The sequence below is a fragment of the Homalodisca vitripennis genome, chromosome 7 (assembly GCF_021130785.1).
Source record: "Homalodisca vitripennis isolate AUS2020 chromosome 7, UT_GWSS_2.1, whole genome shotgun sequence".
Classification (NCBI taxonomy): domain Eukaryota; kingdom Metazoa; phylum Arthropoda; class Insecta; order Hemiptera; family Cicadellidae; genus Homalodisca; species Homalodisca vitripennis.
In genome coordinates, this window is record NC_060213.1 from 144,197,898 (window position 1) to 144,224,549 (window position 26,652).

Genomic DNA, 26,652 nt, shown 5'->3' on the forward strand with positions numbered 1-26,652 from the left:
AGAACATTGAAAAAGCTGTGAATATTATCAAGTGTTTATGTGAGTATTATAAAATGAGTTTTTGTTGTTACAATATACATACATATTACAAAGGGCATAATATAGAACTAAATTTGAAGTATTTATATATAGGGTGTTAAAAAACTCTCTACACAGTTTTACGACATTGTTCCTGGACTAAGATGAACAAAAAATTAACGCAATGTATGGTCTGTCTCTTTTAACTTGCTTTCTGTATGTCTTTATGCTTTATTTATGTTTTATTTCAAGATAAAACTTAAACACAATCGTATATATTAAAACTGTTTTAAATGAAGGAACACAAATGTTATTTTGCGAAATACTATATATTTATTCAAAACTCATATTAAACTGAACGAAACTTGGTTATGGTTTGTGAAACAACAGTAAAAGCAGCTTATTCGGAGTTTTCATTGTTCTTGGAATATGTAGAGAAGTGCAGAAAGAACATTTTTATTCAAGGCAGCTCGCTCTGTGATATTTCATGAGCCAGCTTACTTCGCGTAACTTCTCTTCATGAATAGTCTTCTGAATTTCCCTTTCGTGGATAGAAATTTGGAAAGTTCTCAATGGTAATATCATAATTTAAGTGAACCAGAAATAATGTTTACCTCTTAATTCTTCAAAATGTAAATGATTCTTCATTTTACATAAGACTTACGATTGACTTAAGGTCAAATGTCGAGCATTCGCACATGCAATGAATATTTTACAATGTTCCTTTAGATAATTATACATTTTTACATAACAATTCAAACATTCTTAGTTACAAGAGTTATACCATTATTTAATAGGCAGGCAATCTTTGTTCCTACGGTAAGTTTGTTTCTAAGTGCTCTCACGTTGACAATCTAAGGCACTTACAACTCCAATATAAATTTATTTAAATTTTATAGTCAATTTTGGTGAATTACATTTTACTAGTATGGATTTTCAAAATGGGTCACATGAAAAATCAACGAATTTGCTGGTCACGTCTAGCTTTCAAATAAATGTTGTTCCCAGAAAATGCACTAATATAATCGTTGTTACACCATTAGTCTACTTTCCATAATATTTATATTGTAAGTACTGTAACCAAATGATTCAATAAACATCAATAAAGTAATATTAATTCATGAGAGCTTCATAGCTTCAATTACGTTTTCCTTCTTGAAAAAGTACTAAACCTGTGCGCATAGGAGTGGAATGCTGACATGTTGCACGATTCACAAAGCCATTACTCTCAGAAACCACAGTACTTAAGCGAGAGGCTCTCACACCTGGAGGGGGTTTCCGGAAGTAGTACTCTACAGGACTAAAGCTCCATTTTCCAGAATCGATAACATCGGGAGGAAATCATTTTTGCTCTTCGACGTCAAATTATATAATGGCTTCTCTTGCAAATCAAAATAGTAGTTTCTTGTAAAAGCGCAAAATGGGATATGTTCACAAGATGTGAGACATGAGTAATAAATATTCTTTTTAAATACAAATTTGTGTATCTTCTTGGTCGAATAGATTTTATTCGCAATTTAATGCACAACAGTCCGTTTTAGAATCATCTGTAAACAATTTCGTTAATTTTTTTATTAAAAATTTTCACATGGCGCTATTTTGTTAGTAACATAAGTTATTATTGTGTTATATTTAGCCCTACAGCCATAGTAACTCAATTTTAACCGTATATATTTATTATAAAACTACTTTTCATAAAAAAAATCAAAACCCATACTTACTGCACAATTGTAATATTTTTCTTTCTGCCTTTGCTATAACTCTATAACTACGTATAGCGTTTTGTAAGCATACACTAACAGCGAAAAACAAAGAGGGTCTTAAAAGTAGTAACTGACCATCAGTTTTAAGGACGATTTAACAAATCAAACAGCTGAAGTTACAAATGCACTATATAACATGATGAATATACTGAAATTTGAATGTTTAATGCTGTTCAACCTTCTTTCAAGCTCCATAGATATATTATAAGGATACATACATTTGTAGCACAAGGTTCACTGCAATAATTTTAAAAAGTCACGAAACAGAAAATAGAACTGGATTTCTTGAAAGTTTATGCACTGACGATTACTGCTGTGCACAAAAGAGAAGAAACGCCACAGTAGAGAGTAGGTTCCTACAATAACAATATATGGCTCAATCCGGGTCCTATAGTTGAGAAAAAGTGTTCTGGGCTCTGAGCCAAATGGGAACGATCACTTCAGTCCTAGAGTTGTGCCGTTTGAGTTCCTTTATCCGAGGCAAATCTTGGCTCTGTTTATATTGCGGAGCTTTACAACGACTTTCTATTATGAGCTGAGTGGTTAGTTTGAGCATCAGAACTACTGAGCTGAACCCACTACGTGCTCATGCTTACATTGTGGAGCTTTACAACGACTTTCTATTATGAGCTGAGTAGTTAGTTTGAGCATCAGAACTACTGAGCTGAACCCACTACGTGCTCATGCTTACATTGTGGAGCTTTACAACGACTTTCTATTATGAGCTGAGTAGTTAGTTTGAGCATCAGAACTACTGAGCTGAATCCACTACGTGCTCATGCTTATACATTGTGGAGCTTTACAACGACTTTCTATTATGAGCTGAGTGGTTAGTTTGAGCATCAGAACTACTGAGCTGAATCCACTACGTGCTCATGCTTAGCCTACATTGTGGAGCTTTACAACGACTTTCTATTATGAGCTGAGTGGTTAGTTTGAGCATCAGAACTACTGAGCTGAATCCACTACGTGCTCATGCTTACATTGTGGAGCTTTTACAACGACTTTCTATTATGAGCTGAGTAGTTAGTTTGATCATCAGAACTACTGAGCTGAATCCACTACGTGCTCATGCTTACATTGTGGAGCTTTACAACGACTTTCTATTATGAGCTGAGTAGTTAGTTTGATCATCAGAACTACTGAGCTGAATCCACTACGTGCTCATGCTTACATTGTGGAGCTTTACAACGACTTTCTATTATGAGCTGAGTGGTTAGTTTGAGCATCAGAACTACTGAGCTGAATCTCCTACATGGTCATGCTTACATTGTGGAGGGTTAATTCATGTAAATCGCCGGAGTTGTGTATGTTGATAATGTCGAATAAAACGATATTGATATTGCCTTTGGTCTTGGAACACTGACTTGATACACACTGTTGTAAAAGTTGGAGTACGCCACATCATCTAGTGCCGTGCAGCAGACTTTGCGGAGGTCACATGCACAATAAAAAGCATATAGCTCATTTCATTCTAGAGATGTCATGTGCAGATAAATAAACACAGTTAATCCTCCAGCTATGTAGAGCAGTCTCAAACAAAATGTAACGTCTGCACATTTAATCATTTTAGTGATATACTGCCATATTATTTTATTGTTTGTTACAAAATTTATTTATTCTAATTTTATTTTCGTTTGATTGTACTTCAACATAAATCCATTGTAATAATGTTCAATAGCGCTCAGTTAAATCCCATAGTGAAATGCATCATCATCAAATTTGATGTTGCCTGTATAGAAATGAAGCTTCATCTTAAATTTAAAGTAAATATAGGTCAGTTCGTACTCAATATGTGACGCGTGCAGAGTGATGTAATAGACAGACTAATGTATCTAACTCCTTCGTAAGTGATAGATCGCAAACGATCATCATAAAACGTAAATAATACTAATATATAAAGAAGATATTACTGGGGTAAATTATTAAAAATGAAACACAGAAAAAAACGAACAATAGTGATTATAAGTGTGTGTGTTGTAATAATTATTTTATTCTACCATTTTCTCGCATAGATCGTTGTCATCCATAAGACAAAAACAAATATTTTCGCTAAATCTCAACCAAATACCATACAGGGACATCATCGATACAGTTCTTATTCGAAATGCCGTGGCGAAAGGCAGAGAGATCGAGATACAAAATTTTTCAGCCTCTTGAGTGGTAGGCTCCGCTAACGCTCAACCAAACATTTTTCACATACTTATATTTTTTCTATAACTGTGCTTTCTTGTGCCTACATAACAGACTGTGGAGCACGAATAAGTCTTGCATTTTTTTTAAATAGCCTATTACATGAAATGCGTGATCGCGTAACAAGTTATATAAGCAGTCTCTGGTACAAAACATCAGAGAAAGTTACGTAATGATACAATTTGAGCTGACGTAATCATGACTGTCAAGTGGTTTTATGTAAAGCGATAGGACACCACCTTCAAGCAAACTTTAAGATTATTTCTAAAACTCAACGCTATTTTTTTCATTTTTGACTAGTCAATACTTCAGATTAACTACGTACATTCGCACATAAAATGGGTTCATTGTGTCATATCTTCCAAAAAAACGTGTCTGTATTTCTCTAAAATAGGTACAGATAACCTTCTGAATATTATTGAACATTAAATTAGTTCTTTGAACACAACTGCAATGACATATTATGTCCTTATACTGCCATTATTATTTATATTTTTTTGTTTTAAAAGGCTAAAAGAAATCTTTGAGTTTGCACGCGTGTTCTGTTATTGAGAAAATATGAAATGTAAATATCGAAGTATATATCAATTCAAGATACAAAAGCTAAATCCTGAGCAAGTTATTAAAATATTCATTTAAATATTTATTTCGTTCCTGAGAAAAGTAACATAAGCGCTGAGAACATTACTCCTATAAAACACAAACACGTGAAATAAAAACATTAACCAATCTACTTTACTACTTGAAAGATGAAAGAAGTGCCGTGGGGAATACATTACTGTACACTTTCTTACGCAGCAACAATATATAAATATACAAATCCTTCAAATTATATACGATATGAATCGCAGCACCACCTGTCACTGGACTTTGCTGTGGTCGCATGAAAATCTCAAGACTATAGTTAACTTCATTCCTCATATTACATTCGGACATATACAATCACACAAAAGAAATCTTACTCTCGCAGAGAAAACAATTGTGTCAGCCTAGTAAGTGAATACTCTTCAGTGTCACTCATAAAATTCCGTTGTCGGAACCTGCATCAACGTAGAAGTCGTTTGTTTTTTTTTTTTTCAATATAATAAAGAAGTTCTTGTAAAGACTACATGTGTAATCTTCTCCATGGTTACTAAGGAGGGTTGTAAAATTTAAGACTGCAATAAAATCAAATGTTTTGAACTTTTTAATAATGAATTCTACTCCAAGATTTTTTTACTAAATGCTTTACATAAGTTCACCACAGATTTTGTATGTTAAATGCTTATGATTGTTTAAAAAATTAATTATTAATTATATTTTATTAATAATATTAATCCTGATACTCTCATTTCAATTAAGGTTTTGTGCAAATCGAACGTATTCTTTAGCATATCGATGAAAAAATATTCGCTAACAATCAGCGAAATCCCGTGGAGTGTCTGAGCGAAATGTGACCCTAGAAACAACGATATGTATGACAACACGTAATCCTAAAAATCCAGGAAGGATGGCATTTATATGAGCGTACACAAGTAAGCGCAACTTTGTGATATCCAGACTAAAGGAGGGAGTAGGTTACTTACGGCTAATGGCCTATTAGTCCCACAGTAATGGCGTTGTAGAGTGGTATGACGCCTCAGGTGTGTAATGGCCATTATTAAAGACTAGTAAATAATTACGTGTAATAAACTTTGTGTCACACTCTTCGAAAAATAAATAATAATCTTCAACAAATTACTGATGTTGTGAATATGTAGTGAGTATTTTCTCGTACATCGTTTCCTTCGTTACGTAAATGTGAACGCGTCAGGCAAGAGCGCTTATAAAACATTGTTTTACAACAGCAAAATAATAATACTGATATTAAGAAATGATTACTAAATAATGTTTCAAGAAATAATAAATTGGTATAGTTATTTTAAATAAAAGAATAGATCTGTAATAAACTACAAAAGGTTGCAATAAATCGAACGTAAACATTTTTACCTAAAATAAAAATGTTTTTATAAAAACGAATGTTGTCTCAAAATTTATATAACTTTCTACCTGAGTAGATTTTTAGTATAAATTTACAAGTACATCTATTACTATAGTTAATTAATTATAAATTATTCTTTTAAATATATGTGTTTATTTTATTAGTAACTAAATCAACAATTACTTTCTAATTCTCTGCAACTGTTGCAATATTTTAATAAATTAAAAAATAAAATGCTCAAAATAGTTGAAACCACTACTTAATTGTAAGGATACATTGACCTAAATATATTATTACATTACGCATTTCTATATCAACTATCGTTAGCAACCAACTTCGATTCGATAACTTTTATAAAATATACTAAAACACATTCCTATATTTTAAAGATTTGTTAACGTACTATCAATGTAATTTCAAATGTACTAGATGATAATTACAATAATACGAGAACTGAGAGTCAACTTGACTTTCAATCATTGATTGCGCTTGCAACCAATCAAGTCGTGATTGTCATTCTGACAAATACAGTGTCCTAGTTAGTCTATGCGAAAATCTCTAACGAGATTCTTTATTGCGCTTCCATTATTTGCTATCTAAACTGAGTCCTTTTATATAATATTATAGCCTACACGTTGTGATAAAAATAAATTATATTATGATTTTTGTTACTGAATTACATTGAATAACATAGTATACGGTACTGAAAATAAATTGCAATTTAATGTCTCAGGCAAGAGTAAAAACACCACGTACGTTTTACAGCATGCAGGTGTTGTATCTGTATTGCACAAACAACAATGTATTCTTAGGAATGATGATAAATGAAGGAATATAGATGAAGAAAGTACTCACCACATCTATAAGCTGGGAGAGCCTGAGCCCCATCTTGACAGTGAGCCGGTCCGAGTTGTTGCCGACGGGACGAATCAGCCGGTTGTAATTACTGAGCAGGTCGTCGTACAGACGCTTGGCTTCAGGGTTGGCTTGGGCGACCGCCATCACCGCCACCGCGACCAGGAGACTCTCCATCTTAGCCCTTGTCCGTCCCTGTAACATCCGACATGTCATGAGTAACTAGGCTTCAGAGTTGGCTTGGGCGGCCGCCATCACGACCATCGCGACCAGGAGACTCTCCATCCTAGCCCTTGTCCGTCCCTGTAACATCCGACATATCATGAGTAACTAGGCTTCAGAGTTGGCTTGGGCGGCCGCCATCACGACCACCGCGACCAGGAGACTCTCCATCTTAGCCCTTGTCCGTCCCTGTAACATCCGACATATCATGAGTAACTAGGCTTCAGAGTTGGCTTGGGCGGCCGCCATCACGACCACCGCGACCAGGAGACTCTCCATCTTAGCCCTTGTCCGTCCCTGTAACATCCGACATATCATGAGTAACTAGGCTTCAGAGTTGGCTTGGGCGGCCGCCATCACGACCACCGCGACCAGGAGACTCTCCATCTTAGCCCTTGTCCGTCCCTGTAACATCCGACATATCATGAGTAACTAGGCTTCAGAGTTGGCTTGGGCGGCCGCCATCACGACCACCGCGACCAGGAGACTCTCCATCTTAGCCCTTGTCCGTCCCTGTAACATCCGACATATCATGAGTAACTAGGCTTCAGAGTTGGCTTGGGCGGCCGCCATCACCGCCACCGCGACCAGGAGACTCTCCATCTTAGCCCTTGTCCGTCCCTGTAACATCCGATATATCGTGAGTAACTAGGCTTCAGAGTTGGCTTGAGCGACCGCCATCACGACCACTGCGATCAGGAGACTCTCCATCTTAGCCCTTGTCCGTCCCTGTAACACCCGACATTTCTTGATTAACTAGGTTTCAGTTTTGGCTTGGGCAACCGCCATCACCGCCACTGCGATCAGGAGACTCTCCATCTTAGCCCTTGTCTTTCCCTGTAACACCCGACATTTCTTGATTAACTAGGTTTCATTTTTGGCTTGGGCAACCGCCATCACGACCACCGTGACCAGGAGACTCTCCATCTTAGTCCTTGTCCGTCCCTGTAACACCCAAAAATTTTTTGAGTAACTAGGTTTCAGTGTTGTCCTGGGGGACAGCCATCACCGCCACCGCGACCAAGAAACTCTCCATCTTAGGTCTGGTCCGTCCCGGTAATCCCTTTAAGAGCAAACTTCAAATGAGATACTAGTATTGAAGTTTGGTTTGTGTTATAACGGTTATCGCCACCACGACCAGGAGATTCTATTGCAGGTCCTATTTGTACCTGTCACAGCCTATTCATCGTTTGTACTAAGTTACGATTGCTTTATGTGACGATAACTCTGTCTTAAGTCCTGTTACATTAGTTGTGTGACATGCAAGATGTCAATTTCTTCACCAGTGGCCTCTTGTAACTTTGCTTATTAAAATTGTGTTATTTACATGTATAACATACAATCAACAAATGATAATAATTATTGTATTATTTTTTATTATTCAGTGAACAAATAATCTTGAGAATCAATTTTTGAGTGTGAGTGAAGCTGCAGCTTTTTTAAAAAATGCAAATCCAATTACTTTTACTAATAAGGTACATTTAAAATTCCTTTGAGCCATCAATTAATTATTTAAATACTATATAAAATAAAATTGTCATTATTTACTTATTAATTTTTTTTATTTTCTGATAACATTATAAGTTTTAATTGCACATAACAAATTAATAAGAGCAATCTAAAATACCAAGCAAAAAATCCTATTCGTTTCGTTCGTTTATGAATAAAAATGTATATTACTTAATGTTAACAGTGAGTAAAACACTAGTTTATTAGTTATGTTTGTATTGAACTATTTTACTAGAAAGTTTTGAATATTTTATAAAAGACCTTAAGAAGATCGTTAATCTCTGAAGGATTATTTCTGATGGTTTTGCGTAGCTTTACGTATTCTAATAACATCCAATTTTGGAAATACCTGCAATTCCATCCCTTATCACCCTTTCATGTTTTAAAAATATTATAACTTTATAATTTGTCTTCAAATGTTATAATAAATATAATCCAAGAAACATTCCATTTATAAAATGGACATTATTGCAAAAATAATAACCCTAAATTCTTATAATAATAATTTGATGCAAATCTCAATTTCCAGTCAATTAAATGCCACTACTCAGAATTATAGACTATTTCAGCTAAAATAATATAAATTGATTTCTTAATGTTACGTATTAAAATCTTGTTCCTAAATTTTAATTACTGAGAAAAAATATATATAGTAACCGAGCTATACACTGTATATAATAGTTTCTCGTTTATTCTTCTGCAGTTTTTATATTTTTATAAATCACGAAGCTTATTCAGTTCACGTGAAGGTAAACCAAGTCTATCTTGATACAGAACAACGGTTTATTTTCTAAAACATGTTTTAACACCGGAAACGAAGCACTTTCGCAATAAAGTGATCGTCTACAAAACACATACTCCTATATCAGCCTTACACTCTCACGTAGTTGGAAACCTTCCCCTGCAGAGGTCGTTACGGGTCACGTGACCACCTTATCTCCGGAACCGGAAGTGGATTTCGATTACATATTGCTCCACACATTCCCTTGCCCTGTCCTTGTTTAATGTACCATACGATAACCAATATCAACCTTGTTTTATGTTTTCATTACTGTTTTAGCCGTAAATGTCTCAATCATAAGTCACAGTACGTTTGTCTCGTATTAAGTTTTTTTGTGGCAATAAGTCCGTCTTACACAAACAATTGAATTACACTAAATAAACTCCTAGTCATAAATTCTGAGATCATTTCATTTCAAACATAGGATATAGCTATATTATAATGACATACCGTTATTTATACTTAGTTCGATAAAAACTAATACACTATATAACTATATTATTTGATTTTAGTAATAAAATAAAACTATGTATCTATTATGTGGGTTACTAGTTACTAGTTACTAATCCATTCATCATAATACAGGCCAAAATATTAGCACTGAAAAATCGTGTTAGTAAAATGTATTTTACCTAGAGGAAATGATACGAACCGAGCAGAAGTTTAGAAATGGCTCTATGCAAAATTATATTGAATAACAACTAACAAGACTCAATTGAAAATTGAGATGCATAAGATGGTCTGTAAAATGTTTTCTATTTTTCAAATGATATTTTGAATATGTTATCTTAAATATGTCAAAGACTTTACCCATTACATACTTGACGCAACATCAATGCACAAAAAAAGGAAATTTAATAGTTTATAAAAAATTAAAGTTGAGAAACAAATAATACTACTAATAAGTTCAACATTGTTAACATGAATGAAAATTTACAATTATAAAATACTGGAAATTTGTATTACAATAACGGAGCTCCTTGAGACGATGACTGACCTTTATGGGAGAAAACACATTCGGCTTTAAGCAATTACCATTATTGGTAAAGGCTTTTAGCCAACACTTTGTAAATTGGTAAATTTGTGCTTGGCACCTGTCCAAGCACCAGCCACGTTCGACGATACTGGATTCGGTTATCTTGCGATATCCGCCGTGCCCACAACACGCGCTATTGGCGACTGATATCGTGCGGAAAGGTAGGCTGACAGGCTTAAATTTGTTCAGCTCCTCACGCGATAAGCTTTGCTAAAGCTCAGCCAACAGAGTGAATGTACTACTTTGTATTATTATTAAAAACTGAGCTTCTTGTTCAGGAGCCAGGTCTTGTGATGTCCCGAGTGTCGACTACAAGCCTTTGATCCCTGTCACACCCTGCAGAATGTGGGGCTCTATGATAAAGTTAACAGGACGTGGTTACTGCCTGCACACTATTTGAGATTAATACGTTCCTCTCTACAGCGCCACACTGCCGCCAGGTCTTGTGATGTCCCGAGTGTCGAGTACAAGCCTTTGATCCCTGTCACACCCTGCAGAATGTGGGGCTCTATGATAAAGTTAACATTACGTGGTTACTGCCTGCACACTGTTTGAGATAATTCGTTCCTCTCTACAGCGCCACACTGCCGCCAGGTCTTGTGATGTCCCGAGTGTCGAGTACAAGCCTTTGATCCCTGTCACACCTGCAGAATGTGGGGCTCTATGATAAAGTTAACATTACGTGGTTACTGCCTGCACACTGTTTGAGATAATTCGTTCCTCTCTACAGCGCCACACTGCCGCCAGGTCTTGTGATGTCCCGAGTGTCGAGTACAAGCCTTTGATCCCTGTCACACCCTGCAGAATGTGGGGCTCTATGATAAAGTTAACATTACGTGGTTACTGCCTGTACACTGTTTGAGATAATTCGTTCCTCTCTACAGCGCCACACTGCCGCCAGGTCTTGTGATGTCCCGAGTGTCGAGTACAAGCCTTTGATCCCTGTCACACCCTGCAGAATGTAGGGCTCTATGATAAAGTTAACAGGACGTGGTTACTGCCTGCACACTGTTTGAGATTAATTCGTTCCTCTCTACAGCGCCACACTGCCGCCAGGTCTTGTGATGTCCCGAGTGTCGAGTACAAGCCTTTGATCCCTGTCACACCTTGCAGAATGTTGGGCTCTATGATAAAGTTAACAGGACGTGGTTACTGCCTGTACACTGTTTGAGATAATTCCTTCCTCTCTACTGTAGCTTCATAGAACACCAAAAATGATGTTTTATTAACTACAACTGAGGTTAATAAGAACGGAGAGGAAATCCGCCTCAAAAAATAAAGACACATTTCATTAAACTTTAAATATACTCACAAGTAATTGTATATTTTAAACTACGTTCATTTAACTTCTTTTCATTAACAAAAAAAAACCAAGCGATTATTGTGCCTTTACCTAATTATATGTCTACGATCATAAAATTTTATCAACAATGCCAAAATAATTGTAACCCAATAACATACAATGCGCTACACGGATAAGAAAATGGAGTCGTGCATGCTTCTATGATGAAAGAATTGGACAATAGTGTCTATCCATTAACGGTATCTAATCACAAGAGTGAACATAAAAGTAGTACACAAATAGTCCACTTCTTTATTCTTCATGATACATTTCTTAAAACATATCTCTGTCTGAAAATGCTAACAAAGGAGCCATTATTTATTAACAGTATTCGTGTTTTAATCTTTACAGTGTCCTTAAATGGAGTAAACCTTAAAATATTAAACCACATATAATAAAAACATCATGAACATTGAAATATATATTTGGAAAATATTAAAATTATAATCATTCAATTTATAAGATCCTAATTCCAGGGTAAAATAGAAATAAAGTTTACATTTCATTTGAAAACTGTAAAAATTACAAATTGCAAGCGGATAAGGAGATTTTTTATGTATACAATTTGTATACATGTATACAAGTTATTCATATAAGTAATGTACCCTAAAACGTGTTTCAACGATGAACAGTTTAAACCCACCTATACCACTATTATTCTTTTTTATCCATAATATGTAGAATTCAAATTCATAGAATTCATATACAGGTACCAGGTATAACAACATAAAAGTAAAACAAATACTTGAGCTAAATTAACGTTTGTCATCATAACTAGCTTCGTGGCAAAATGTTATACTTAAGTCATGTGTTATTAATTTATAGTTTTGAAAAGTACGAGTATATAATTTTTGTTCAGTAAACTCAATGTAGGCATATTTTAAATTGTTTTATTGTTCTAAAGTTGAAATTAGGTGACGTTTCCTAAGCAATTTCAAAATCGTTTTCAACATTTCTGTACGTGAGGCCCGTAGTATTTAAATGCTCATTATATTTTGAATTTGATGTTCTTTTCCATGTTTTTACATGTACATTAAATCTACTTTTGATGGATCAGCCGGTTTGTCCTATATAGTGGTTTTGGCACTCCTTGCGTTTTAGTTTGTATATTACACCACAATATGGAATTTTGATTTAGTTTTTTGAATTACGTTTCCTTTTTTTTATTTTATGGCCGAGGTCATTAGAAATTTAGAATGTTTAAACTTGTTTTAAACGATGATTTGTTAAATTTTGGCAATCAAGATAGTCTCATGGAATGTATCATATTTATTTCTTCTGATTATCATTTTTTACTTTTCAATAAAACATCACTGTAAGGCTTGGATTCTACTCAGTATTTTAGGAAATATACATAATAATTTCTAATTTATATTAAAACTTTTATTTTTTATTACAATTTTGTACAATATATTGATAACTGATTGGTTTATGTCGTGGGTGATATGATGAGGTATGCTTTCAATATTGTGTTAAATCTGTCATTGTCAATTTTCTGTAAATTTTGAAATTTTTTATTTTTTATGTTGGTTTATAGTTAATTCAAGGTAGACCATTATATTATTTTGTTTTGAATATTATGAGTAAAATATAGTTTTGGATATTTTGGTCAAAATATTTTTCTTCGTTTGAAGGAAAAATTTTTATACGCATTTATTTGACTCTCACTTCCTATAAGTAGGACAATTAATTATGTTTTCGACATATTTTTAATAATAAACTATTTGTGTTAGTTGATTGTCTTTATCATTGAATATGATTTTGTCTTCTGTGTTGTCAAGTAATGTGTCTGCCAACATTATCATTTAGGTAGTGATCACATTGGCAATCCTTTATTGTAAATACTGGATTTATTGTTATGTTTTAAGCAATCTTGTCTTAGACAGCTTATTTGTTCAATTTAATGTACATTTAGTGTATTTTCTTTTTTTTAAAGGTTATTTTTGACGATGGAAGGATTGTGAAGGAAACAGGATTTTTCGGACATTTTGCCATCGTTCAGTGAAACAAGGAAAACAGTAACACTACGTTTTCGAGATCTGCAATCTGTAAACGGAATAAACCAATGCGGAGTCACAATATGGTTTTTAAGAAGTTCATCTCGCATGAACCAATAATAACGAAAGGGGTCCATTCCTGTTCCCCTTCCCTTGTATTTCCGCCATCTTGTTTTAGCCAGCCGTCACGATTGCCATTGGATAGTTCCTCTGGTCAGTCGTAGGTGGTTAGTAGACGAGTTGAAGACGTATTGTGACCTGTAATTCCGTAGTTTAGTTTTAATGATTAGTGTTTTCCCCCCCACCCCCCCCCCCCCCCACCCCCCCCCCCCCCCACCCCCCCCCCCCCCCACCCCCCCCCCCCCCCACCCCCCCCCCCCCCCACCCCCCCCCCCACCAGTAAGACAAGAATTACTCTTTCAACTCTTTGGATATGAATGGGACAATTTTAAATACTATTAATAGGGTATACTAATCACTAAAATTCGATAATTAATTTATTTTAAATTAAGCTTCATGCATAATTTCAAGCAATGTCAACGTCAGTTAATCTTTTAAGCTATCGTGAGAACAGCCCAGTGATGGGAATTTTCAGCCCATTAAGTTTCACACACCAATCTCTCAGCGAAATAATAGCAATGATAATAGTGTAGTGTAACACATGGTAAATTATATATTCTATTATTAATTTGTATTATCTTAGGTAAATACTAAAGAAAGTTAATTTAATGGACCTTATGTTAGCACGTTTTTCTGTTGGTTATCTATAAGACATTTCTCAAACTCTATTTGTACACACGTTGACAGGCAAATTTGAAAGTTTAAATTGGGTAAAGCCTTGTCCTATTCATATTAATTATGAATATTGTAAAATGTCGGGTCTTGCATTATGGCGTACATAACAAAAGGATAATTTAGTTGTGATTAATACTTGACTCTAGTGAAGGTTTTCTCCCCAACAGTTATGACATGCCATGTCTACCGACGGGAATTTAAAAGAGACTCTACTGAGCTATGGCAGTACGTCTGTTATGTGTGAGTTTAAATATGGAAAATAATGATAGAGAAGTTCCGCAGAAAAGTTATGGCCTGAAAAATATATTATTGCGTAATAAACAAATTCTTTCTACGCTAAATACTGTCAATGTAATGGATATGTATTACAATAACAAAGTTAAAAGGCTAATGGCTCACATTACGTAGGTCATCTTGGATCTTTTAATGTCTTGATCTTCTATGTGAGCATTAAAACACGTCACAAAAAATCGTTATGTGTTTATCTTCTAAACTATTGTTCAAACATTGAATTTATATTTAGATTGTGACTGTGGGTAACCTATAATATGGGATTTGTAAAAATATATTTACACTTATTTTATAAATTTGTAACAGTTAAAGTGCAACGGACCAGTATTCAAATTTATAAAACATAAGTATCATTGCAGTGGGAAGCAACCGTTACCATACCGAAAACTTTCTCGTAGTAACAAATTATTTTGAAGAATAAATTCAGCACATTTCTATCAATAGTTTCCTAAAGAGGAATAAAAATCTCGAGTATATTATAAGGAATATTCAGAGTGTAAGAATAACGTCTATTCCTGCATTTCATCTCATAGATTGTGTAATAGAGGATAAAACTTCTACGAATTCTCCGATTTCGTGCAACTATCACAAGAAATGTTTTATGTTATAAGGTGTCACTAGTTGCAGTGCAGTGTTGCTGAACATATTAAGCACATCCGGCTAACTCCGGTTACATCGTTGGCAATAATGATCCAAATGTGTCTTGGATTGCAGTGACAAAAGACCTAAACAGATCCGGATCTGTTAAGCAAACAGTGGATCACCCGCATGCCCTTCAAAGGGCACCGTTGACTTGCAACAGGACACTGTTTTAGTCATCACCTGAGCGCGCACCATGTCATCCGATCATGCGGACCGCTTCTTACCGGGGGAAACGCTGTTTAGTCAGAGTGAATGTGTCATTATTGCAATAATCATATCAGCGAATCTAAATTCTTGTGCAATATTGCGTGGTCTTAGAACTAACAAGACTCGGTCGGTGAATCCTTTGACTCTGACGTATGACACACGTTAAATACAATGGTCTGATTGAAGCTACAAGGTGCAGTACACATACGTATCATTTAAACATACCTGCTTTCGTTAATAAAGAGTCTACTTAGCAAACCTCTATGTGTTAATAAGTTATATGTTTGAATTTCTTAAGGGGGCATTGAGTTCGTTTACTATTGTATTCACAGCAATTTGTTCTCGGAGTAATGCATGGTTACCCACAACTATAATTAAGAATTCAGCACACAAATCCCATGGAGTGACATACAGTATAATAGAACTACAGTTGTTTTCTAGGTAATTGTATGGACAGACAGACAGTAGGTAGTGTTATCTTTTGCAGCTACCTCGGGTGACACAGTAGGCTCAGATATGTTTATGCATACAATACGCGAGGCATGTTTGTATCAATTTATCAAGAAATGGTTAATGACTAACCAATCCAATCTGATCAAGTACCTCTGTTACAATGCACAGGCATAAACACAAGGCTGAATGAAGATGCTCAGTACCGTGCCAGTTCCATATATATGGGAGACGCGTTTGTATTCCCCCTCAAAATCAATGTTTCCCTTACAATCGTTATTACAATACTATCATACGATTATGTTAATAACAGATTATAGTCTACGAGTAAGAATCTTTATTCTCTTAGGAGAAGAAGGGGGTTTTATTTTTTTTAAAAATTGCAATAAGTCCTTAAATGGAAATGTTGTTGCTGCTTCCGAAGGATCATAGTACTTCCGGATGGATAAGGTTGGGTGTAGAAGCCGCCTCCTGTCGAGATCCTTGAGACAAGGGCTTTTGGGCATTAATCCTACAGTCATGCCCTCTCTTGGAAGAAGTGGGAAGCCAGCTCTGTACCAGCCTCTCTAGTTAAAGCCAGGGATCTTTAAACAAGCATTTATGGTCCAGGCTGATTAACAGCCTTTAATACTAAGGTAACCACCACAACTCCAGCCGGGCAGCCATCCCCGCAAGCATAGACTAGAAACCTCACTTATCGACTTTTCCGTTATGCACCCTATATCTCGAAAATATGCCGGTCTAGTGCCGTTCGTTTCTCGTCAAATCGACTGTTTGTTTATCCTCCTTCAGAAGAACATGACTTCAGATTTCCAGGAGTCGTGGTCTGTACTCAGCCATCAGATTTTAGATGCTGCACGTAAGAGGAAGGTGAACGCTGGGGCTAACTCAAACAATTTGCATTGAATACATCGGGTTCCCACCATACCTGCGTTATGTCTGGAGTGATTGTCAAGGTAGAACTACATACTATAGGTTAATCAAATCCAGTTCTCAACAAAAAGAATCTTAATTTATTTGAGGACTATATACTGTGCTCAACAGGTAAATTACAGGGAGTCCCCGTGATTTTAAAAAACCTTCGAAAAAGCTCCCAATATTTATGGTTATTTTTACTCGATCTTACTCAACAAATTATATCTAGCTGGTTTTTATTAAAACTTTTCTCAAAAATTAGATTGTTGTTGAATATATTAAAAATCCCATTGCATTCTGACGTTAATCTCTAAGCGATAATGTTGGAACGCCTGCCATTCTTAAAACGAATGAATGTAGGATTTCCGTTATAAATTTTTGTAAACGGACATTGTTTATAACTTACAATCTTAAATATAGTTAATCGTTAATAAAAACACCATCTACAAAAAATAACGTCGCATATTCTGTTCGTTATTGGAGATATTTTTATCACACAAAGCCATTAAGGACGATGCATTTAGTCCTCATTGCTAAAACGGTAACTTGGCTGTTTCATTTGTATATTCTCATTGTGATAGCACCACAACGAAGATCAACAGGCCGGCGCTTTGGCCTCCGCGAAAGTATGGACACAGGCGCTAGCCTGGGTAGCCCTTGGTTGGCTACTTAAACAGAATATATCACTTTGAGCTTAATAAACACTTCAAAGGGCCGCGCATTTCCTTTGCTTAACATGTTTCATTTATCTTTTGGAACATAATTATCTGCCTTTGAGGTATAAATGGGCGGAAGCCATGTGAGCTTTTGATCAAGAACTGTCTTGTCTGGGCCAACACATCTGGCAAATCATTTTCTTTATGTTGTAACATTTACTACAGGGTTCTCTATCCATTTACTACATGTTTCTAGTAATGTCACAAATGGTAAAATTACGATATGTGTGTATCGATATGATTTAATTCTTCTATTTTATCGTTCTCCATTAAATTATGTTACCCATAAAAGAAGTAAGAATGTTCGCTACCATCTTAAGCCCAGGAATACCGTGTAGTTACCATGCACCATTTTGATGGTTTCCTATACAGATATGAAAGTTTGAAGCAAAATATTACATTTGTCTGGTCCTTACAGATATACAGGGACGGATAGAATTAATTGTTCGAGCCCGTCGAGTGACACCACTTCGATGACGCTCAAAGAATTGTGGGAAATATTTGTTTGTATCGCGGTTCAAAAGGATTTGTAACATTTTCATATCCAAAAGGTATTGTTTGAAGTGAGCAATGTTAATAAGCCCATTAAAAATGTATAGATATTACTTGGAAACAAATTGAGGTACGTAGTATTTGATCGGAAAATATATGGGTTATATCTGCAATAGACTTCATTGAGCCAAAACGTATTGTTAAATTCTTGAGTTATTTGTAGTAAATCTTATTTCTTTTACATTGTGATGTTTTCATAAGGTTTTAATAGAAAATAATGATGGAAATAGCACTTTTTATACCAACAAAATTAAGTTTGTGTGCGCCAGTAAACTCCAACAGTTGTACAGGTAAACGCCCGCCGGATTGTGATTATATTTGATTATATGAAAACATGCGGTTCCATTCTCACCGGTATGGAAATATTAAACATGAATTACCTGAATCTAGGAAGCTGTTACATTAATATAATATGTTTTATGATAACTTATACTCTGAAAAAAACCGTGGTGTGCGCCACTTTGGGTTTGAGGGGTCCGGCCAAGTTTTAAAAAATATTTAAAATATTTTTTTTTGCCGCTCGTGAGAGTTAAACAAGATGAGAACCTGTTTAAGTGGCACCAAAAATATTTCAAGTGAGGAACCCGGGTCGGAATCAAATTGAATCAAGCAAACCCTATAATGCAACATGTATAGTTCCCAGTTATTCCTTAATTCGTATAGGAGCACCTATTGACATGTGATCAAGTTACAATACTCAAAGTTAACCAGGACATCGGACGGTTTAGAGGTAGTTATTAAAGTTAATAGCTACGAGGGGTAGTCATCCTTTTTAATGTTTTTATCCGGGGTGAAAGGAAGATCAAGAAAGGACGTTGCCATCTCGAACTTCTTTTTTTTTTTGACACGCCGGGACCCTGTATGAGTCCCAAAGCGTCTAACCCCGCTTTTATTTAACAGAACTAAATTACTTGTTGCTATCCTCTCATCCTGCGCTGTCAATGTTTTATAAAACCGTTTTACTTAACCCTCAGCCACTTCTTGTGCCTTTTAAAATTAACATTCTTGAGTATAGTGTCTATAAAGCTAAAAGAAAGAAGAATAGGTTTTATAGGGTTTTCATCACATGTTTTGAATACATTTTTATGATTTGTTTCTTACGAAGTAAAAATCAGTAAAAACTTATCATGCTATATTGTTAATAATAGGGTAAAGATGTAAATTCATCCTTTTCAAAAGAATTTATAAAGTGGGTTACTTAACCCTATTAGATCACCACCCCTGACTTACCCACAAAAAAGTGGGGTTTATATATTTTTTGTTTTACTTTCACTTGTTAAAAATATGGGACAAATTGCACATTAGCATGATTTTAGATAGTTCCAGCATTTTTACTTATATCGCTATCCATCAAAATGCCATTACTCAAGTTCCATGAGTAAAATTGTGACGAAACTCGTTTTAGTATGTTCATGGTACGAAAAGTGTTAGCGTATATGCTGCTTAATTTGCATATGATGGGCACAAGGATTCTTACTGATTAATATCGTTACTTCATTCGAAGAACGATATCATTTGGTGGGTTGGATTCCCCCACCCCCCCCCCCCCCCACCCCCCCCCCCCCCCACCCCCCCCCCCCCCCACCCCCCCCCCCCCCCACCCCCCCCCCCCCCCACCCCCCCCCCCCCAAGTTTTTCTCAAATGGGCTTATTTTACTAAACATACTTTATTTTATAATTTTTTTTATCTCCAGAAATGTGGTAAAATGTTTAAGCTGTCACTTCATCGCATTGGATTTTAATGCCAAAACTTATTACAATTTCAGCGTTGTACACGATTTTTTTTGTATTTAATAATGATAATATCTTCTTATAAAAAGTACTAAGGCACGTCAAAGTTTATTAACTTTTGCTGCTTCGGGGTTGAATTAAAGCCGCTCTGAGAATTTACTTAATAAAGTGCATTCTTGTTAGTCATCCAATGATGTATTTTGATATAATAGAACCCATAAGTATATTACGTAGGTGATAAAAGCAAAATCAAAAACCCAAAATTCACAGCGACAGTTGTTACGTGTTGTAATAAAGCAGTTTGTAGTCATGACCCGTTTTTTGCAGAAACGGTAAATAATATTCATACAAAGATGGTGTTTGCAGAGTAAAAGGAGTTTGGAATAGCTATAAGGCCGTGTTCGAGCACCATTCTCACAACTGGGTTGTAGCCCAATATCGATAATACTCAGGTACAATAGGCTGTCTTGTTAGACAACGTCACGTGGTCCCATCCTGTAGCGGTTAGTCGATTGGCTCCTGGTATGAGTCCGAGTGGAGCACCCAGTTCTTGCTGAATGTAAGGAATTGCCCTTGTATATTTAAAATATTGTGAAAAATAATTAATTTAAATTTAAATACTATAAGAGTTTTGTTTTGGAACTTTTCAAATGTTGCCTTTTGTATCTAAATATAAGTAAGTTTTCATCGGATGATGCATCACATGATGTATAATAGTAGCGGACCTCAGACCTATCCTAGCGGCACTTAAGAACTTAACGCGTATAAGCGCAAGTCACCCTAATATTAAAACCATCTTTAATAATTTAACTACACGAAAGACTCACCTTAGTGAAGAGGACAGGGAAAACTATAAGGATCTAGCTACAATCGAGGATTTTCTAGCGCAGAGAACTAATTTATATGACACAGTACATAACCCTGAGGCGGACATCAAGACACAAGCACCCCCAACCTTAGCACAACATTACGAGCCACTCACACTACCTGACAGAACTAACACAGCAACCATGGGGGAAAACATACCGCTAATATCAGCTGGGACTTACACAGGTCTCCAGAGCGAAAATCCACAAGATTTTTTAGACAAATTCCTAGTGGCAGCAACTTCAAACAGATGGACAGATAACACTAAAGTTAATTTATTCCCAGCGCATTTATCAGACACAGCACTAACTTGGTTCAAACACTACAAGCAAAAACAACGAGGGGAAGCCATACAATGGGATCAACTTGCTAAAAGTTTCATAGAGGCTTTCACTCCATTAGCACAAACCCAGAGTCTACAAATGATTTTAGAACACAAAATACAGGGAGAGAATGAGCCAACACTAACCTATTTTTTAGATATATTAACAACATGCCGAAGATATGACCCTATAATACAGGACAATCAAATTATACATTTTATCATACAGGGACTAAAACCAGAAATCTGTGAACGAGTTATAGGCCTGAAAAACGACACCTTAAGTGCTCTAGAGAATAATTTAAAAATTACAGAACAGCTAGTTCTAACACAAATGAAAAACAAAGAAAGGTACAATAGGGTTGCAGCAAACAAACCCTATAGTAAAACCTTATATGAACAAAACATCATCCATAAACTACAAGCAGAAGTTAACACCCTAACCAATTTAGTAGCTACCCTAAGTACAAACCAAATTTCAAATCATAACCACAAGTACGAAAGGTCTACATCCCCGTATGAAAACTCAAAATATAAGCCAAGATATGATAGAAAACCTAGTCCTAGAATAGATACATGGAAAGCCCAAACAAACCCAAAGGCCACCTATGATTAAACACGTCACCTTCAGTGATAGGAGAAGACAAAAACCATTCCCAAACACAACCTGGTAGACAAAATAGGTATTGCACTATTTGCCGTAAAGACAACCATAACACTGAATAATGCTGGTTCAAGCAACATTCATTAACTTCTCAACCCCAAAGTAACCGCTTGGCACCTAAAACCAACAATACACAAGAGCTGTTCTGCAGGTACTGCAAGCGAACAAACCACAATATCGAATCATGTTACAAGTATAATTATTATAAACAGAATCAACAAAAAAACGGGAAATAGGGGGAGGTCACACTATCCCTTACCGAACATCCCCCTTACCAAAAGCGAAAACAAATAACGCCATAAATCTTAACCAAAGGAATCGACAAACTTACAAATGTATAAAGTCCATGACATTTACTCCAACTAACCCCAAAGTACTACCACTATCAACCCCTGGAAAGACCAGTTCAGAAGTGATATTTAAAGCCATAGATTATAATAAAAAATTTAAATTGGTCTGCTTCATGGAAACCCTTTCATATCCTGCTGCCACTCCCAAATACAGATTGCATAACGTGTTTTATTTATTTTATTTTATTTTTATTTATTTTACAGCATACCATTTTACAATAATGATAGAAATCAAGATGTACAAATTCAACAATAAATACTAAATATACGACTCAGAGAAAGATAAATTATAAAACAAATATAAAAAATTGCATATTTTTTGCATAATTTGCATAATTGTATATTATAGCTGTCTTCTACAGGTGTATTTAGTATATTAATTTTACGCCAGTTGCTTAATTTCCAATGCACGAATAGACATTAAGGAAATTAAAGTAAATTATAATAATTTTATGAGTAGTTTTATTCATTATGACATAATATGTATAAGGTAAAATTTTTATAACGTTGGTGTAATATAAGTTAAAACCAACAAACCAACGATAATGATATAAGTCATATATCGGATTTGAACCATACTCACTTGTGGGACTTGTGAATCTAGCTAAAATAACTGAAAGCAAAGTTTTGGGAAACAAATATCAAGCTCAGAGCTGGAGAATTGAATGCTCGATCACTGTTAATTAGAGTCAAACGCTCCGGGACTAATTTGCTTACACAAATCCAATCACTTTTACCCGGGAAATGGGCACAGGAAGTTTTACCCTGAATGTTTTCTACTGTAAATATTTTTTTAAATTTATTTTTAAAAGTGTTCCAGTAATCCTACAAATATACAGCCGTATTCGATGAAACTTTCCTGATATTTTACTCGTATACTTAAATTAATTAATCTCCATACTGCGTAACAACACAAAATAAATAAACAAATATATATGTGTGTATGTGTGTATGTGTGTGTGTTTTAATGGATGTTTGTCTGTATGTCCTTTATAGAATCGAAAGCAATCCGACTGATCGGTATGAAAATTTGCATCTATGTGCATTTTTCCGCCAAGGTTTATACGCTAGGCCCATTGATGTAACTCGCCAACCGGTGCCGCTGCAGAAGATAAGTTTTAAAAGCTCCTTCACATTTTAAACTGCAATTACGAGACAGTTACGTATACTAAATAGTCAGAAAATGTTTGAAGGCGTTAGGTTATAATGTATATTAGTCTTTAAAATAAATTTCTGGTTGAATTTAAAGCTTTATTGATAGACCACGTTAATGCATTCCGTGTAAAATGGCTATAAATATACAGTTTTGACAGATTTTCTTGTTCGTGGCTACAAGGCATACTCTGAAATGGCATTGGAAATATAATTAACTTGAATCAGAAATGCTCATATACGGTCAAAGTTTAAGAAAAGCGTACAAAGCCGAGGGAAACAGCTGGTTTTTTTAATAAAAATAGTTATTTGAAGACTAACAAATTCACATTTAAAGATCATTTTACAATTTAATAAGCATTACTGGTGAGGCTATTTATCTTTAATTTACAATAAAATATGCCTATCCATAATAGCCCTATGCCTATCCATTATATCGTATAGGGTAAGAGGTTTCATATGGAAAAGAGAGGATTATTTTACGTGTTTAAGTATTTTTATTATTGAAAACGTAACCTTTGCTCTCAGCGAAAACATCCCTTAGGAATCTGGCCTCACAAGGATTAATAGGTTTGGGAAAATGCTTATCCATAGCCCACACGCCCATGTAAGCACGCGTGTTTCTGTGATAAATGTAAGTAATTACCAGACACATTTTTGTATTTTAATACACTTCAGTATTAGGGTGGGTTTTTATTCCAGTATGAGCTGCTTATTTATTTCTATAACGGTATTCATTTTACAAATAAGCAATAAATATAGTTTAGACGGCAGTAATTTAAATCATCTTGAATATCGTCTTACTAAAAAAAACTATTATCTGATTATGAAGTAAACTTTGATTAAAAAAGTACAAGTGCTAATAATAAAAGCACAGCAATAATAAGAAGACGGCATATAAATAGAAGTTACATGGCAGAATAATGTATGGATATGAATAATATTTATTATACTAATAAATTAGGGTTTTCCTGAGCCCATATCCGAATATGATCACTAACCACTATCCAGTTGCATTTACTCTATATTGAATTGTAATAAAGTTGAGGAAAGCAATAAACTATTTCCAGGAAAGACCTTAACCATAAATATAATTAAAATTACTTCTGTACACCTGTAAGCCATTTAAAAGTGCGTTTCAAAAAATGTATAAATTTTCAAAGTCCAGTTTATTTTTACGTAATATTCACAACAATGAACATTATAAAAAATAAGATCTGTACTTTTTATTATTCACAAATATTACACCTAATTATATGAGCATACTCTGTAATCGACATATCATACCTGGGTGATCCCTCAGTAATAAGCAAGTAATAGTGTTTACTAGTAGCACGTAAGCCTAGCGAGAGTATGTGGTGGAGGAATCGCGGTAAAACATATTCATCACGGCTGGACGTGGTTAAGCCGGTAATCCCCTAGGTAAGGACGAGCTTACGTCTGAGAGTAGCTCCTAGCTCACCGATTACCTTAGTGGTTAGTGTCTGAATAGGAAAATGTAATCATCACAGCGGGACGTGGCTAAGCTAGGTATCCCAGATAGGATCAAGCTTACGTCTGAGAGTAACTCCTAGCTCACTGATTACCTTAGTGGTGAGTGTCTGAATAGGAAAATATAATCATCACAGCGGACGTGGCTAAACCAGTTATCTATCCCAGGTAGGATCAAGCTTACGTCTGAGAGTAGCTCCTAGCTAACCGATTACCTTAGTGGTTAGTGTCTGAATAGGAAAATATAATCATCACAGCGGGACGTAGCTAAGCTAGGTATCCCAGATAGGATCAAGCTTACGTCTGAGAGTAGCTCCTAGCTCACCGATTACCTTAGTGGTTAGTGTCTGAATAGGAAAATATAATCATCACTGCGGGACGTGGCTAAGCTAGTTATCCCAGGTAGGATCAAGCTTACGTCTGAGAGTAGCTCTTAGCTCATTATTTTTGATAGCGGTCTTTCTCAGAGTTGGGGAAATATTTAACAAGACTGGACGTGTCAAATTGGTTATTCCTAGATAAGGACAAGGTATTGATTAAGAGTAGCTCCTAGCTTAATAATAACCTTAGTGGTTCTTATCTGAGTAAGTGAAAACCTAAAAAACATAACATTTTTGATGTGTCACGCTTGCTTTGATATTTAATTAATTCCATAAATTAAAGTGATTTTAAAATATGTCAAATTCATAACCATTCAAAAATTGACAGATACACAGGTACTAAATTCAAGGTCTAATTAGTTTTTTTTATAATAATTTTTCAAGTGTCTAAAAGGTTTGTTTTGCTACTGTACTGTGTCAATTATATTTAGCCATAGTATAAAATAATATATATATATATATATATATATATATATATATATATATATATATATATATATATGTGTGTGTGTGTGTGTGTGTGTGTGTGTGTGTGTGTGTGTGTGTGTGTGTGTGTGTGTGTGTGTGTGTGTGTGTGTGCGTGTGTGTGTGTGTGTGTGTTTTAGTAAAGATTGATCTAGGTAAGGTTAAAGTGTTAAACTTAAATCTAAATCTCACTATGTTATAAATTTAGAAAAAAACTTTATTTTATTATTTTAAAAGAGTAAAAGGAGTCATCTTTCGGTTGCATTATCATGTAAGGAATAATTAATGAAAATGTTCATAATAAACTGGTGTTAGCTGAAATAGGTATATAAATTATTATCCATGATTACATACTCATTGATATTCATTAGTGGTGAACATTGCGCAAAAATATCAAGCCGATGATTGGTAATAATCTGTATAATCTTTAACTGTAGAAGGCTAGAGTTCATTTTAACAATTAGCTGAGCGTTAGCAAACCATAATCAAGACTCTGGGAAGATTTCTGACATCCTTGTTTATTTCCCTGCCTGCCCGCATTGTATATTGAGAACGAACTGACTTGTATATAGACTTAAAATCTTTCATAGCTCTGTGGCAGTGAATGTCGTCATTCTATCGGAAGAGCGCAAAAATACACTTTTAAATTGGCCTTACGGCCAATGGGAAAACCATGATGGCAACGAAAAAATCGCAGAATAAATACATTTGGAATGAAACTCAGTACACTCTTAAGAAACTTTTCATGCGACTTTCATGTAATAAGACTATTGTAATAAATCATCAACAGGTTTTAAATTTTGCATGAAGACTTAGCGGGGGTTGTTACTCGACACGTTTGCCTGGCGTATTGCTACCCTGTTGTTTAAGTGTATGTAATCCGTTTTGACATTAAAAGTCATTTATTATCTCCAGCTATATATAATGATATTACTCATCAGTTCCGTTCCCTTTTATAATCTCGTCTCGCAACTAAGTTTGCCAAT

The 26,652-nt window shown here is 35.1% G+C and overlaps 1 protein-coding gene across 1 annotated transcript in view; it reads right to left on the reverse strand.

Moving 5' to 3' along the window:
* The window catches only part of LOC124366449 (acetylcholine receptor subunit alpha-like 1), a 727,733-nt gene that overhangs the window by 650,135 nt on the left and 50,946 nt on the right, over positions 1 to 26,652 (reverse strand). The window contains exon 2 of the mRNA XM_046823015.1: positions 6,790 to 6,984. Coding sequence (XP_046678971.1) covers positions 6,790 to 6,984 — 195 coding nt within the window. The remainder of the gene's footprint in view (positions 1 to 6,789; positions 6,985 to 26,652) is intronic.